General features: G+C 44.2%; 1 protein-coding gene across 1 annotated transcript in view; it reads right to left on the bottom strand.

Annotated features, from left to right (window-relative positions):
* Positions 1-3,352: 3,352 nt before the first annotated feature.
* Positions 3,353-17,346, bottom strand: part of LOC101732806 (guanylate cyclase 2G-like) — a 34,349-nt gene continuing 20,355 nt past the window's right edge. The window contains exons 12-23 of the mRNA XM_031905725.1: positions 16,593-16,697; positions 16,346-16,417; positions 15,490-15,658; positions 13,194-13,349; positions 12,864-13,041; positions 11,482-11,622; positions 11,149-11,341; positions 9,471-9,645; positions 5,919-6,017; positions 5,647-5,738; positions 5,437-5,541; positions 3,353-3,707 (exon numbers count right to left, since the gene is read on the bottom strand). Of these exons, the coding sequence (XP_031761585.1) occupies positions 3,702-3,707; positions 5,437-5,541; positions 5,647-5,738; positions 5,919-6,017; positions 9,471-9,645; positions 11,149-11,341; positions 11,482-11,622; positions 12,864-13,041; positions 13,194-13,349; positions 15,490-15,658; positions 16,346-16,417; positions 16,593-16,697 (1,491 nt within the window). The 3' untranslated portion in view covers positions 3,353-3,701. The remainder of the gene's footprint in view (positions 3,708-5,436; positions 5,542-5,646; positions 5,739-5,918; positions 6,018-9,470; positions 9,646-11,148; positions 11,342-11,481; positions 11,623-12,863; positions 13,042-13,193; positions 13,350-15,489; positions 15,659-16,345; positions 16,418-16,592; positions 16,698-17,346) is intronic.

Raw genomic sequence — 17,346 nt, 5'->3', positions numbered from 1 at the left:
TAACTGATGGGTTTTGAAAAAACATGTTTTCCCGTGACAAAAATTCCTTTGAAGAGATAGTGACACCAAAAATTAAACTTTTTTTTTTTTTACATTTTGTCACAACACTGCCTCTCCATGCTACTTATAATGCTGCCCTAAAAGTATTTGCCCCCATGTCCCCCTGTGTGGGTGGATGCAGTATTTGCGCAGAGGGAGGCCGTTAGCATTACAAGCTATACCTGACAGGCTAAGAAGGGAGCTTGGCACAACAGTCAGGTTTAGGGACTTCAAGTAACAAAACTTAAATGATTTTTACCCTAAAACCGATTCATTTGACTCAAATGTACATGTTATTTTTGCATTCAATTCAAATGCATTCCAATAATGTCCCTTTATTTATCACTTGGGTCAGTTTGCTGTAACTCCATGGCTACCGAAACAAATAAAATGCTCTCTGGCATAAAAAGGGCATTAACTTGCACCCATTAACAGGCAGTGGTAAAACAAGTACAGTGGCTTGCAAAAGTATTCAGCCCCCTTGAGCTTTCCCACATTTTGTCACATTACAGCCACAAACATGAATCCATTTTATTGGAATTCCACGGGAAAGCCCAATACAAAGTGGGGTACACGGGAAAAGCCCAATACAAGGTGGGGACCAAAGCCCATACAAAGTGGGGTTACAAGTGGGGTACATAAGCGGAACGTGAGAAGTGGAAGGAAAATCATACATGATTCCAAACATTTTTTACAAATAAATAAGTGCAAAGTGGGGTGTGCGTAATTATTCAGCCCCCCAATACTCTGTAGAACCCCCTTTTGCTGCAATTCCAGCTGCCAGGCTTTAGGGTATGTCTCTACCCGCTTTGCCCATCTACAGACTGAAATCCTTGCCCATTCTTCTTTGCAAAACAGCTCCAGCTCAGTCAGATTAGATGGTCAGCCTTTGGGAACAGCAGTTTTCAGATTCCCCATTGGATTTAGATCTGGACTGTGATTGGGCCAGTCTAACACATGGATATGTTTGGGTTTAACCCATTGTTGCCCTGGCTTTATGTTTAGGGTCGTTGCCCTGCTGGAAGGGGAACCTCCGCCCCAGTCTCAAGTCTTTTGCAGACTCCAAGAGGTTTTCTTCCAAGATTGCCCTGTATTTGGCTCCATCCATCTTCCCATCAACTCTGAGCAGCTTCCCTGTCCCTGCTGAAGAGAAGCCCCCCCAGAGCATGATGCTGCCCCCCCATATGTGACAGTGGGGATGGTGGGTTCAGAGGGATGTGCAGGGTTAATTTTCCGCCACACATAGCGTTTTGCATTTTGGCCAAAAAGTTCCATTTTGGTCTCATCTGACCAGAGCCCCTTCTCCCACATGTTTGCTGCCCCCCCCCCCCCCCCCTGTTAACAATGGCTTTCTTCTTGCCCCTCTTCCATAAAGGCCAACTTTGTGCAGTGCCCGACTAATAGTTGTCCTATGGACAGATTCCCCCCCCTGAGCTGTAGATCCCTGCAGCCCCCCCAGAGTCACCATGGGCCTCTTGGCTGCATTTCTGATCAGCGCTTGTTGGGCCTGTGAGTTTAGGGGGGACGGCCGTGCCTGGGTAGGGTTACAGTTGTGCCATACTCCTGCCATTTCTGAATGATCGGTGGAACAGGGCTCCGTGGGAGGTTCAAGGCTTTGGGAATCTGTTTTGTAGCCTAAGCCTGCTTTATATTTCTCAATAACTTTATCCCTGACCTGTCTGGTGGGTTCTTTGGGCTTCATGGTGTTGTTGCTCCCAATATTCCCTTAGCAACCTCTGAGGCCGTCACAGAGCAGCTGTATTTGTACTGACATTAGATTACACACAGGGGCACTCTATTTAGTCATTAGCACTCATCAGGCAATGTCTATGGGCAACTGACTGCACTCAGACCCAAGGGGGCTGAATAATTACGCACACCCCACTTTGCACTTATTTATTTGTAAAAAATGTTTGGAATCATGTATGATTTTCCTTCCACTTCTCACGCGTACCCCACTTTGTATTGGGCTTTCCCGTGTACCCCACTTTGTATTGGTCTTTCCCATGTACCCCACTTTGTATTGGGCTTTCCCATGGAATTCCAATAAAATGGATTCATGTTTGTGGCTGTAATGTGACAAAATGTGGGAAAGTTCGAGGGGGCCGAATACTTTTGCAAGCCACTGTATTTTAGTACAGACAGTGTAAACTTTTGTGGCCAGTGACTGCAGGTACAATGAGTAGTGATGGGCAAAATGTTTGGCCAGGCATGGATTTGTATTTATATACATATGGGAGGGAGGTGCCATAGTGTTTCCCTTAGACAGTACAGTATGGGGGTACAGCTTATTGTGTGCCCAGAACATTCCTTCTCTGTATATTTGTATTTATACATATGGGTAGGGGGTGCCATAGTGTTTCCCTTAGACAGTACAGTATGGGGGTACAGCTTATGTGTGCCCAGACATTCCTTCTCTGTATATTTGTATTTATACATATGGGTAGGGGGTGCCATAGTGTTTCCCTTAGACAGTACAGTATGGGGGTACAGCTTATTGTGTGCCCAGAACATTCCTTCTCTTGTATATTTGTATTTATACATATGGTAGGGGGTGCCATAGTGTTTCCCTTAGACAGTACAGTATGGGGGTACAGCTTATTGTGTGCCCAGAACATTCCTTCTCTGTATATTTGTATTTTACATATGGGTAGGAGGTGCCATAGTGTTTCCCTTAGACAGTACGTATGGGGGTACAGCTTATTGTGCCCAGAACATTCCTTCTATGTATATTTGTATTTATACATATGGGTAGGGGTGCCATAGTGTTTTCCTTGACAGTACAGTATGGGGGTACAGCTTTATGTGTGCCAGAACATTCCTTCTCTGTATATTGTATTTATACATATGGTAGGGGGGTGCCATAGTGTTTCCCTTAGACAGTACAGTATGGGGGTACAGCTTATTGTGTGCCCAGAACATACCTTCTCTGTATATTTGTATTTATACATATGGGTAGGAGGTGCCATAGTGTTTCCCTTAGACAGTACAGTATGGGGGTACAGCTTATTGTGTGCCCAGAACATTCCTTCTCTGTATATTTGTATTTATACATATGGGTAGGAGGTGCCATAGTGTTTCCCTTAGACAGTACAGTATGGGGGTATAGCTTATTGTGTGCCCAGAACATTCCCTCTCTGTATATTTGTATTTATACATATGGGTAGGGGGTGCCATAGTGTTTCCCTTAGACAGTACAGTATGGGGGTACAGCTTTTGGTGTGCCCAGAACATTCCCTCTCTGTATATTTGTATTAATACATATGGGTAGGAGGTGCCATATTGTTTTTGTGAAGATTCTCATTCATCCAGATCATGGTATATCTGTAGTAATAAGTCAAAACAATTGGACTTGCTGTGTTTTCCTTGAAGACGTTTCTCTATTCAGAATGAAGGCGCCATTTTGTTTCTTATACATTGCAGTATGAGTAACAGAACATTGCTGATCTGGAGGAATGGGTCAATTTCTCTTGGTTACAGCCTAGAGCCGGCAGAGGAGTTAATATTAATGAGAAAAATAACTCTGGTTCTTTACGTCCCAGTGAGTCTGACCCGGCTCATCTTGGTCCCACAGTGGGTAAACGATGAGTCCCTGACATCCCTGACTGGATCAGTTCTGCTCCTGGTGTAGCCGAGACGGTGACATCCCGAGATTCCTGGTGTCAGAGCTGTAAGAGAACAAAGAGACACTGGTTGTTTCCCTACAGAAAACATAAAAAAGAGATGAATAAAGAGTAATAATGATAATTTAATGGTCAGGTAGAGTCTCAGTGCAGCCCTCACTGTCAGTCTGTAGGAAGGAGGTCCAAACCCCCAAACCTATCTACTACTAATAGGGAGGCCCAGTATCTACTACTAATAGGGAGGCCCACTATCTACTACTAATAGGGAGGCCCAGTATCTACTACTAATAGGGGAGGCCCAGTATCTACTACTAATAGGGAGGCCCAGTATCTACTACTAATAGGGAAGGGCCCAGTATCTACTACTAATAGGGAGGCCAGTATCTACTACTAATAGGGAGGCCCAGTATCTACTACTAATAGGGAGGCCCCAGTATCTACTACTAATAGGGAGGCCAGTATCTACTACTAATAGGGAGGCCCAGTATCTACTAAAAATAGGGAGGCCCAGTATCTACTACTAATAGGGAGGCCCAGTATCTACTACTAATAGGGAGGCCCAGTATCTACTACTAATAGAGAGGCCCAGTATCTACTACTAATAGGGAGGCCCAGTATCTACTACTAATAGGGAGGCCCAGTATCTACTACTAATAGGGAGGCCCAGTATCTACTACTAATAGGGAGGCCCAGTATCTACTACTAATAGGGAGGCCCAGTATCTACTACTAATAGGAAGGCCCAGTATCTACTACTAATAGGGAGGCCCAGTATCTACTACTAATAGGGAGGCCCAGTATCTACTACTAATAGGGAGGCCCAGTATCTACTACTAATAGGGAGGCCCAGTATCTACTACTAATAGGGGAGGCCCAGTTATCTACTACTAATGGCGAGGCCCAGTATCTACTACTAATAGGGAGGCCCAGTATCTACTACTAATAGGGAGGCCCAGTATCTACTACTAATAGGGAGGCCCAGTATCTACTACTAATAGGGAGGCCCAGTATCTACTACTAATAGGGAGGCCCAGTATCTACTACTAATAGGGAGGCCCAGTATCTACTACTAATAGGGAGGCCCAGTATCTACTACTAATGGAGAGGCCCAGTATCTACTACTAATGGGCGGCCCAGTATCTACTACTAAATGGGAGGCCCATATCTACTACTAATAGGGGGCCCAGTTATATACTATAGGGAGTTCCAGTATCTACTACTAATAGGGAGGCCCAGTACTACTACTAATAGGGAGGCCCAGTATCTACTACTAATAGGGAGGCCAGTATCTACTACTAATAGGGAGGCCCAGTATCTACTACTAATAGGGAGGCCCCAGTAATCTACTACTAATAGGGAGGCCAGTATCTACTACTATGGAGAGGGCCCAGTATCTATACTAATAGGGAGGCCCAGTAAATCTACTACAGTAGGGAGGCCCAGTATCTATAATAATAGGGAGGCCAGTATATACTATAATAGGGAGGCCCAGTATCTACTACTAATAGGCGCAGCCTCACTATCTACTACTAATAGGGAGGCCAAGTATCTACTAAAAATAGAAAGGCCCAGAATCTACTATTAATAGGCAGGCCCAGTATCTACTACTAATAGGGAGGCCCAGTATCTACTACTAATAGGGAGGCCCAGTATCTACTACTAACAGGGAGGCCCAGTACCTACTACTAATAGGGAGGTCCATGACACCTCTGTACCAGTGGGACCTCCTCACCATCCATAGGCCGTAGTTTCACATGTATGAAATCAGCTCTTACATCAGATATAGAACTGATTGGCTCCTCGGTGTCTGGGAATTCTGGGAGAGGCATCGGAAATCCCTTTTTACCCTGAAGCCAATAGGTTCTTAGTCTGCCTTTGCCCTGTACCAAACAGAAACATAAATCAATGGAAATACAATTCCGGTAGGTTCGGTATAACTATGTTACATAGACAGGCGCAGACCGACCTGCGAGGCTAACACTTACTTTTATCTCAATCGACCCCCTTTCCTTTAAGTCATAGCCCCCAACAGATTCCAGAGCTACCATTGTTGTTTCAGAAACATGGATGCGAAGGGCTACGAGAATAAAAGGAGATGTTTAAATTCATTAAAGCAGATTTCCTGCAGAGCTTATCAGTGAACGAAAACAGTCACAGCAAAGTATAAGAACAAGGGGGTGGGGGTTGTTTAAATAGAGCTCATTGATTATCTCTAGTCAAACCAAGTCAGATACTGGGCGATCTAGGGTTCACCTACGTAAACTGTTGCTCTCCATTCGCGATGCTGTGTTTACTGTGTCGCCAAATAGACAATATCTCGGCATAGTGACCCCGACTACTCCAGCCACCACAGGACCTGTACATACATATCAGTATCAGTGAGCCATGGAAAGGGTTAAACATGCTAAGAGCTAATCTTAGGTTTCTATCCAGTTACTGCATTGAATCAATTTACTGTTCTTTGTAATGCAGAGCCCCCTGCTGTGGGTTCTGGGGTATTATACATGGAATTGGCACTGTATTTATCCTGCTGTGGGTTCTGGGGTATTATACATGGAATTGGCACTGTTATTTTACTGCTGTGGGTTCTGGGGTATTATCCATGGAATTGGCACTGTATTTATCCTGCTGTGGGTTCTGGGGTATTATACATGGAAATTGGCACTGTATTTATTGCTGTGGGTTCTGGGTTATTATACATGGAATTGGCACTGTATTTATCCTGCCTGTGGGTTCTGGGTATTATACATGGAATGGCACTGTATTTATCCTGCTGTGGGTTCTGGGTATTATTACATGGAATGGCACTGTATTTATCCCGCTGTGTGTTCTGGGGTATTATACAAGGGAATGGCATGTATTTATCCTGCTGTGGGTTCTGGGGTATTATACATGGAATTGGCACTGTATATTATCCGCGCTGTGTGTTTCTGGGGTATTAATACATGGAATTGGGCACTGCTGCCGTGGTTTGGGGTATTATACATGGAATTGGCACTGTATTTATCCTGCTGTGGGTTCTGGGTATTTACAGGGAATTGGCACTGTATTTATCCTGCTGTGGGTTCTGGGGTATTAATACATGGAATGGCAGCTGTATTTATCCCACTGTGGGTTCTGGGGTATTATACAGGGAATTGGCACTGTATTTATCTGCTGTGGGTTCTGGGTATTATACATGGAATTGGCACTGGTATTTTATCCCGCTGTGTGTTCTGGGTATTATACATGGAATTGGCACTGTATTTATCCTGCTGTGGGTTCTGGGGTATTATACATGGAAATTGGGCACTGTATTTATCCTGCTGTGGGTTCTGGGGTATTAAAATGGAATTGGCACTGTATTTATCCTGCTGTGGGTTTGGGGTATTAAAATGGAAATTGGCACTGGTATTTATCTTCTGTGGGTTCTGGGGTATTATACATGGAATTGGCGCTGTATTTATCCCACTGTGGGTCTGGGGTATTAATCATGGAATTGGCACTGTATTCTATCCTGCTGTGGTTCTGGGGTATTATAATGGAATTGGCACTGTATTTATCCCTGCCTGTGGGTTCTGGGTAATTATACATGGAATTGGCACTGTATCTATCCGCTGTGGGTTCTGCGGTATTATACCGGAATGGCCGCTGTATTTAATCCCGCTGTGGGTTTTGGGTATTATCATGGAATTGGCACTGTATTTATCCATGTGGGTTCTGGGGTATTATATCATGGAATTGGCACTGTATTTTATCCCGCTGTGGGTTCTGGGGTATTATACATGGAATTGGCACTGTAATTTATCCCGCTGTGGGTTCTGGGGTATTATACATGGAATTGGCACTGTAAATTTATCCCGCTGTGGGTTCTGGGGTATTATACATGGAATGGCACTGTATTTATCCGCTGTGGGTTCTGGGGTATTATACATGGAATTGGCACTGTTTTATCCGCTGTGGGTTCCTGGGGTATTATACTGGAATTGGCACTGTTTTATCCCGCTGTGGGTTCTGGGGTATTATACATGGAATTGGCACTGTATTTATCTGCTTGGGTTTCTGGTATTATACATGGAATTGGCATGTATTTACCCGCTGTGGGTTCTGGGTATTATACATGGAATTGGCACTGGTATTTATCCCGCTGTGGGTTCTGGGGTTATATAACATGGAATTGGCACTGTATTTATCCTGCTGTGGGTTCTGGGGTATTATACATGGAATTGCACTGTATTTATCCCTGTGGGTTCTGGGGTATTATACATGGAATTGGCACTGTTTATCCCGCTGTGGGTTCTGGGGTATTATACACTGGAATTGGCACTGTATTTATCCTCTGTGGTTCCCTGGGTATTATACATGGAATTGCACTGTATTTATCCGCGTGGGTTCTGGGGTATTATCCATGGAATTGGCACTGTATTTATCCCGCTGTGGGTTCTGGGGTTTATTACATGGAATTGGCACTGTATTTTATCCGCTGTGGGTTCTGGGGTATTATACATGGAATTGGCACTGTATTTATCCGCTGTGGGTTTCTGGGTATTATACATGGAATTGCACTTGGTATTTATCCCGCTGTGGGTTCTGGGGTATTATACAGGAATTGGCACTGTATTTATCCTGCTGTGGGTCTGGGGTATTATATCATGGAATTGGCACTGTATTTATCCTGCTGTGGGTTCTGGGGTATTATAACATGGAATTGGCACTGTATTTATCCTGCTGTGGGTTCTGGGGTATTATACATGGAATTGGCACTGTATTTATCTGCTGTGGGTTCTGGGTATTATAAATGGAATTGGCACTGTATTTATCTGCTGGTGGTGTTCTGGGGTATTATACATGGAATTGGCACTGTATTTATCCTGCTGTGGGTTCTGGGGTATTTATACATGGATTGGCACTGGTATTATCTGCTGTGGGTTCTGGGTATTATACATGGAATGGCACTGGTATTTATCCTGCTGTGGGTTCTGGGGTATTATACATGGAATTGGCACTGTATTTATCCTGCTGTGGGTTCTGGGGTATTATACATGGAATTGGCACTGTATTTATCCTGCTGTGGGTTCTGGGTATTATACATGGAATTGGCACTGTAATTATCTGCTGTGGGTTCTGGGGTATTATACATGGAATTGGCACTGTATTATCTGCTGTGGGTTCTGGGGTATTATACATGGATTGGCACTGTATTTATCCTGCTGGTGGGTTCTGTGGTATTATACATGGAATTGGCACTGTATTTATCCTGCTGTGCGGTTCTGGGGGTATTATACATGGAATTGGCACTGTATTTATCCTGCTGTGGGTTCTGGGTATTATACATGGAATTGGCACTGTATTTATCCCGCTGTGGGTTCTGGGGGTATTATACATGGAATTGGCACTGTATTTATCTGCTGTGGGTTCTGGGGTATTATACATGGAATTGGCACTGTATTTATCCTGCTGTGGGTTTCGGGGTATTATACATGGAATTGGCACTGTATTTATCCTGCTGTGGGTTCTGGGGTATTATACATGGAATTGGCACTGTATTTATCCCGCTGTGGGTTCTGGGGTATTATACATGGAATTGGCGCTGTATTTATCCCGCTGTGTGCTGTTAGGGCATTCAGTATAGAATAGGCACTGCATTTATCCTGTACTATGTTTTTAGAAGCATTATATGTGAAATCAGTACTGTATTTATCTTATGTGTAAAAAATAGGTATTTAGCCTAAAAAAAAAAAAACACAAAAATCATCCACTGTCTCTATTTGTAGTCTACAAGCATTTAGAAAATTCATGCAGGATAAAAAGCTCGTAAGTCCCTATGCACCTGTATTGAGCCCAATGCGGAGCTTTAACTTTATTTCCGGCATATGCCGTATCCTGAAGCTCAGCATGGCACTCAGAAAGTGCAGAGACATTGTGGAAATTTCCTCCACGTGCTGAAGTCCGTTCTTTATTGGGAGGCCGCTGGCGACCATGTAGGCATCACCAATAGTCTCTACCTGCAGGGAAAGGAGAGATTATAAGATACGAACACTGGCAACTAAAGGACACATACATATACACATATACATTATTTCATTTAACCATGAAATAAACCCAATAGGGCTGTTCTGCCCCAATAAGGGGTAATTATATCTTAGTTGGGATCAAGTACAGGTACTGTTTTATTATTACAGAGAAAAGGGAATCATTTAACCATTAAATAAACCCAATAGGGCTGTTCTGCCCCAATAAGGGGTAATTATATCTTAGTTGGGATCAAGTACAGGTACTGTTTTATTATTACAGAGAAAAGGGAATCATTTAACCATGAAATAAACCCAATAGGGCTGTTCTGCCCCAATAAGGGGTAATTATATCTTAGTTGGATCAAGTACAGGTACTGTTTTATTATTACAGAGAAAAGGGAATCATTTAACCATTAAATAACCCAATAGGGCTGTTCTGCCCCAATAAGGGGTAATTATATCTTAGTTGGGATCAAGTACAGGTACTGTTTTATTATTACAGAGAAAAGGGAATCATTTAACCATTAAATAAACCCAATAGGGCTGTTCTGCCCAATAAGGGGTAATTATATCTTAGTTGGGATCAAGTACAGGTACTGTTTTATTATTACAGAGAAAAGGGAATCATTTAACCATGAAATAAACCCAATAGGGCTGTTCTGCCCCCAATAAGGGGTAATTATATCTTAGTTGGGATCAAGTACAGGTACTGTTTTATTATTACAGAGAAACGGGAATCATTTAACCATTAAATAAACCCAATAGGGCTTGTTCTGCCCATAAGGGGTAATTATATCTTAGTTGGGATCAAGTACAGGTACTGTTTTATTATTACAGAGAAAAGGGAATCATTTAACCATTAAATAAACCCAATAGGGCTGTTCTGCCCCCAATAAGGGGTAATTATATCTTAGTTGGGATCAAGTACAGGTACTGTTTTATTATTACAGAGAAAAGGGAATCATTTAACCATGAAATAAACCCAATAGGGCTGTTCTGCCCCCAATAAGGGGTAATTATATCTTAGTTGGGATCAAGTACAGGTACTGTTTTATTATTACAGAGAAAAGGGAATCATTTAAATTCAGAATTATTTGATTAAAATGGAGACGGGCTTTCCATAATGTGGAGCTTTCTGGATAACGGGTTTCTGTATAAGGGATCCCATACCTGTACTCAGATAGTAGCCTCAGACTTGTAAATCTCAATGGATGAAAAAAAGGGGGGAACAAAATGTGGAAAGCAGGACAGAAACAGAAAATGGCAAAGTAAAACAATAATTGTAGAAAGGGAGGAGAAAGAGGAGGAGGAGGAGGAGGAGGAGAGCAAAGTCAGACACGAGTAATGGGAAGTGAGATAAAGAAATAGCAGTTTCATAAGATCATAATTATGAGATTAGAAGTAAAAATGTAAAAACATGTATATTCCAAGAAATAAAAGAAAATAAATATTTTATTCATATGTTCTATAAGGCCAGGGAAAGGGATGCTGTACCTTGTATACATCGTAGGCTTTAATGATCTCATCGAACAAACTGTACAGGTCATTCAGCAAATCTACCACCTGAAGAGGGGTGCTGGCCGAGCACAACGTTGTGAACCCAACAATGTCGGAGAAGAAAATGGTGACGGAAGAAAAACTCTCAGGTTCCACCGACTTCCCGGACATGAGCTGCTCTGCAATAAAGCTGAACATGGAAACGGTAAGATTCCCACTGTAAGCAGTGTTACCCAATAGCACATACTACTAAAAGAGTATATTTATATGAAAATGGCCTACATTGGTTGGGTTATAGTTTCCCTTTAATGGCGCAATATGGTGACTGACCTGGGCAGCATTGTAGATAATAACTTGTCTGTCTTCTTTTTCTCTGCCATCAGCTGCACCGTCCTCTCTTCCACAACTTCCTCCAGGTGATTGGCGTATTTCTCCAGTTTGCTCACCATATTGTCCAGGATACTGACATGTCTATAGAAATACAGAACATGGGCCCGGGCTTACTGAGGAATAAAATCATAAATAAATTCCCAGCTGCCCATTATTAGTTCCACTGTAGATATATACAGGTATGGGATCTGTTATACAGAAACACATTAGAAATAATTCTAATTTCTAAAACTGATTCCCTTTTCTCTGTAATAATAAAACAGTACCTGTACTTGATCCCAACTAAGATATAATTACCCCTTATTGGGGCAGAACAGCCCTATTGGGTTTATTTAATGGTTAAATGATTCCCTTTTCTCTGTAATAATAAAACAGTACCTGTACTTGATCCCAACTAAGATATAATTACCCCTTATTGGGGCAGAACAGCCCTATTGGGTTTATTTAATGGTTAAATGATTCCCTTTTCTCTGTAATAATAAAACAGTACCTGTACTTGATCCCAACTAAGATATAATTACCCTTATTGGGGGGCAGAACAGCCCTATTGGGTTTATTTAATGGTTAAATGATTCCCTTTTCTCTGTAATAATAAAACAGTACCTGTACTTGATCCCAACTAAGATATAATTACCCCTTATTGGGGCAGAACAGCCCTATTGGGTTTATTTAATGGTTAAATGATTCCCTTTTCTCTGTAATAATAAAACAGTACTTGTACTTGATCCCAACTAAGATATAATTACCCCTTATTGGGGGCAGAACAGCCCTATTGGATTTATTTAATGGTTAAATGATTCCCTTTTCTCTGTAATAATAAAACAGTACCTGTACTTGATCCCAACTAAGATATAATTACCCCTTATTGGGGGCAGAACAGCCCTATTGGGTTTATTTAATGGTTAAATGATTCCCTTTTCTCTGTAATAATAAAACAGTACCTGTACTTGATCCCAACTAAGATATAATTACCCCTTATTGGGGCAGAACAGCCCTATTGGGTTTATTTCATGGTTAAATGATTCCCTTTTCTCTGTAATAATAAAACAGTACCTGTACTTGATCCCAACTAAGATATAATTACCCCTTATTGGGGCAGAACAGCCCTATTGGGTTTATTTCATGGTTAAATGATTCCCTTTTCTCTGTAATAATAACCAGTGGAAAACCACAGCTCCTGAGTATTCTGGATAACAGGTCCCATACCTGTATAACATAGTGGGTCCTAGAAGGCCAATCCAACAATTCTTTGCTTTATCTGTATGTGACCCCCTAATGGAACTAAACTGGGCTCAGTCCAACACATAAAGCTAGTGTCTCACCCCTCAGGGCTGGCATCTCGGAGGCTCCTCTTTATGGAGGTGAAGGAAGGGCGCCTCTCGGGGTTCTCGTCCCAGCACAGTTTCAGAATAGCCACAATCCTCTCGTTGCACTTTTCCGCCGACAGAGATGGTCTCAATGGGACACGGGAATCAGGGGTTTTGATTTTGTTGATGATTTCTGCAGTGCACACATTTTGTTCCTTTACTTAGTAACTAGCAATGACCAGGAGCAGACAAGTAACTATAACCCCAACCAGAGAACCCAACCTGTCCTGCCCAGTAGGAACCATCTTGCTATCAAGCTTCCCGCAAAAACAAACCTAAAGTCACCTTGAGGTTCCAAGGAGAGGTCTTGGAATGGTCCATTGTCACTGCTGTGAAGCACTTCTCTCATTAGTATGGCAAAACTATATACGTCTCCTTTCTGGGACCCCTGGAACGGGAATTTCTCCAGTCGCAAAAGCTCTGGAGCCGTCCAGTACAGTTCTACCAACATGTAAAGAGACATCAACACTCAGCATAACTTTGTGTACTGCATTGTCAGGTACATGATATGGCTGTGGGATAGCAGGTATAGTAGGGAGAGATGGTGCCTATAGTAGCAGTGGGGGGATAATAGCCTCTGGGAAGGGACTGGGGCTGTGGGATAGCAGGTATAGTAGGGAGACATGGTGCCTATAGTAGCAGTGGGGGGATAATAGCCTCTGGGAAGGGACTGGGGCTGTGGGATAGCAGGTATAGTAGGGAGAGATGGTGCCTATAGTAGCAGTGGGGGATAATAGCCTCTGGGAAGGGGACTGGGGCTGTGGGATAGCAGGTATAGTAGGGAGAGATGGTGCCTATAGTAGCAGTGGGGGGATAATAGCCTCTGGGAAGGGGGGGACTGGGGCTGTGGGATAGCAGGTATAGTAGGGAGAGATGGTGCCTATAGTAGCAGTGGGGGATAATAGCCTCTGGGAAGGGACTGGGGCTGTGGGATAGCAGGTATAGTAGGGAGAGATGGTGCCTATAGTAGCAGTGGGGATAATAGCCTCTGGGAAGGGACTGGGGCTGTGGGATAGCAGGTATAGTAGGGAGAGATGGTGGCCTATAGTAGCAGTGGGGGGATAATAGCCTCTGGGAAGGGACTGGGGCTGTGGGATAGGCAGGTATAGTAGGGAGAGATGGTGCCTATAGTAGCAGTGGGATAATAGCCTCTGGGAAGGGACTGGGGCTGTGGATAAGGCAGGTATAGGTAGGGAGAGATGGTGCCTATAGTAGCAGTGGGGGGATAATAGCCTCTGGGAAGGGGACTGGGGCTGTGGGATAGCAGGTATAGTAGGGAGAGATGGTGCCTATAGTAGCAGTGGGGGGATAATAGCCTCTGGGAAGGGACTGGGGCTGTGGGATAGCAGGTATAGTAGGGAGAGATGGTGCCTATAGTAGCAGTGGGATAATAGCCTCTGGGAAGGGACTGGGGCTGTGGGATAGCAGGTATAGTAGGGAGAGATGGTGCCTATAGTAGCAGTGGGGGGATAATAGCCTCTGGGAAGGGACTGGGGCTGTGGGATAGCAGGTATAGTAGGGAGAGATGGTGCCTATAGTAGCAGTGGGGATAATAGCCTCTGGGAAGGGACTGGGGCTGTGGGATAGCAGGTATAGTAGGGAGAGATGGTGCCTATAGTAGCAGTGGGGGGATAATAGCCTCTGGGAAGGGGACTGGGGCTGTGGGATAGCAGGTATAGTAGGGAGAGATGGTGCCTATAGTAGCAGTGGGGGGATAATAGCCTCTGGGAAGGGACTGGGGCTGTGGGATAGCAGGTAAGTTAGGGAGAGATGGTGCCTATAGTAGCAGTGGGGGGATAATAGCCTCTGGGAAGGGACTGGGCTGTGGATAGCAGGTATAGTAGGGAGAGATGGTGCCTATAGTAGCAGTGGGGGGATAATAGCCTCTGGGAAGGGACTGGGGCTGTGGGATAGCAGGTATAGTAGGGAGAGATGGTGCCTATAGTAGCAGTGGGGGGATAATAGCCTCTGGAAGGGACTGGGGCTGTGGGATAGCAGGTATAGGTAGGGAGAGATGGTGCCTATAGTAGCAGTGGGGGGATAATAGCCTCTGGGAAGGGACTGGGGCTGTGGGATAGCAGGTATAGTAGGGAGAGATGGTGCCTATAGTAGCAGTGGGGGGGATAATAGCCTCTGGGAAGGGACTGGGGCTGTGGGATAGCAGGTATAGTAGGGAGAGATGGTGCCCTATAGTAGCAGTGGGGGGATAATAGCCTCTGGGAAGGGACTGGGGCTGTGGGATAGCAGGTATAGTAGGGAGAGATGGTGCTATAGTAGCAGTGGGGGGATAATAGCCTCTGGGAAGGGACTGGGCTGTGGGATAGCAGGTATAGTAGGGAGAGATGGTGCCTATAGTAGCAGTGGGGGGATAAATAAGCCTCTGGGAAGGGACTGGGGCTGTGGGATAGCAGGTATAGTAGGGAGAGATGGTGCCTATAGTAGCAGTGGGGGGATAATAGCCTCTGGGAAGGGACTGGGGCTGTGGGATAGCAGGTATAGTAGGGAGAGATGGTGCCTATAGTAGCAGTGGGGGGATAATAATAGTAATTATGTAAGGTACTACTCCCCTCACAGTCCCCACCTGTATAATTGACATCTTTCCCTGTAATATCCCGTATGGTTGTCCCGTGTTTAAATTCCCATAAACCAAAGCCGGAGAGTTTGACCTGCATACGACTATCTACCAGGCAGTTGGTCGGCTTGAGGTTCCCATGAGAATTCAATGGGCTGTTGTGCAGGAATCCCATTCCCTAAAGGAAAGATTAATAAATTAACAATGGGGTGAAGTTCCTAAATCTTTAAAATCTCATAACCGTAATGAAGGATATTTTGGACCCAACAAATGGTAATCTCTCTTCCTGGTCTGAATTAAAGAACAAACTTGAACTCAAAGAAGATGAGAAAATCATTTATTTTATTTTAGTTTAAAAAAAAAAGATAATTTTCAAAATAAAATGACATTTTGTCCAAAAATGTAATGCAGAGAATATGAATATGTTTTATGTTTTCTGTTTTCTGGTTCCGCCCATATATTTCTTAGCCCTTCTTCTCACATAAACTACAAACAAAAACCACACTTAAAGGGGAAGTTCACCTTCAAATGACATCGACATAGATATTCTGAGGCATTTTGCAATTGGTTTTCATTGCGGTTTTTTCAGTTAAGTAGCCTATCTGGTTGCTAGGGTCTTATTTCCCTTAGCAAACAATCAGTAGTTGGAATGAGAGGCAGGAATATGAATAGGGCAGGATATGAATATAAAGATAAGTAATACAACAATAATAATACAATTGTAAGCTCAGAAGCAATAGTTTTTTGATCAATTGAAAGATGTACAAGAGAAAGGCAAATCATTCAAAAACAATAACAAATAAATAATGCAGACCAATTGCAAAGTTGCTAGGAATAGGCCATTCTATAACATGGAGATGCTTACATTGACAATGTCGTAGGCGAAGGAAACCTTGAACATCCAGTCCAACTCAATGTCGTGGTTCATCAGAACATCCTGGGGGAGATAAAGGAACAGTTCGGACATCAGAGGACAGAACCTTCCGTTGAATTGAGACCCCCCAATGTACCAGGATGCACCCCCCCTATAAGGAATGAAGCCCCTAGCCCTTCTCCCTGTATCTAACCACATAGGCTGCCATGTTGCTTCCCTCAGACGGTGGCCCCCGTACCTTGAGACTCCCCTTTTTGCAGTACTGGGTTACGATGCACACATTAGGGGGCTCGGTGCACACCCCAAAAAAAGTCACCAAATTTTCATTTTTCATTTCTCGCATCTGAAAGAGGAAACGGGAGACTGACTAGCGGCTTCCCCGGAGGGCTGGGAGTTGTAGTTTATCACAGCTGGGCGCAGTTTGTGTATTGCTGGAGAATGGAAATGCTTTGTTGCACCCCAGACGCAATCACCCCACCTACTTTATTTTAAGCCCCACCTCTTTTAGGTCTGCTCATTTGGAGCTGTCCATCAAGCTGAAGGACACTTGGTAACCATCGGTGGCCTAACTATACAGCATTTCTGACCCAAGGGGCCGGATCAAGGGCCCCTCAGACTGTTAGGGGGCCGGACCGCCATCACCATCTCCCAACCCGCCTGCCCCGCTCCCCCGCCGGGGGGTGCCTCTTTCATATCCCGCCATCAAACCAGACTGTTCACAACTCCTCCCCCCCGGTGCTGAGTCCTACCTGTACCAGTTCCTCCCGGTCCGTCCTTCATCTCAGCCCCCCTGTGCCGCTCCCCGCTGAGTCCTCTGTCTTCACTGCCAGGTGGGAGGACTCAGTGGGGGCCAGGTAAATTCAACTGGGGGGCCGTAGTTTGGGGACCGCTGCTATAAAGGAAGCAGACCCTGCGGTTGTGGGGGGCCCAGACCATGGGGGCTGCTTCCTCTATAGCCACTCTCCTTGCTGAAGTCATGCAGGAAGGGGGCG

Source organism: Xenopus tropicalis, chromosome 7, assembly GCF_000004195.4.
Source record: "Xenopus tropicalis strain Nigerian chromosome 7, UCB_Xtro_10.0, whole genome shotgun sequence".
Lineage (NCBI taxonomy): Eukaryota > Metazoa > Chordata > Amphibia > Anura > Pipidae > Xenopus > Xenopus tropicalis.
Note: the sequence above shows the minus strand (reverse complement) of the source record. Positions and strands in the feature narration are given on the sequence as shown.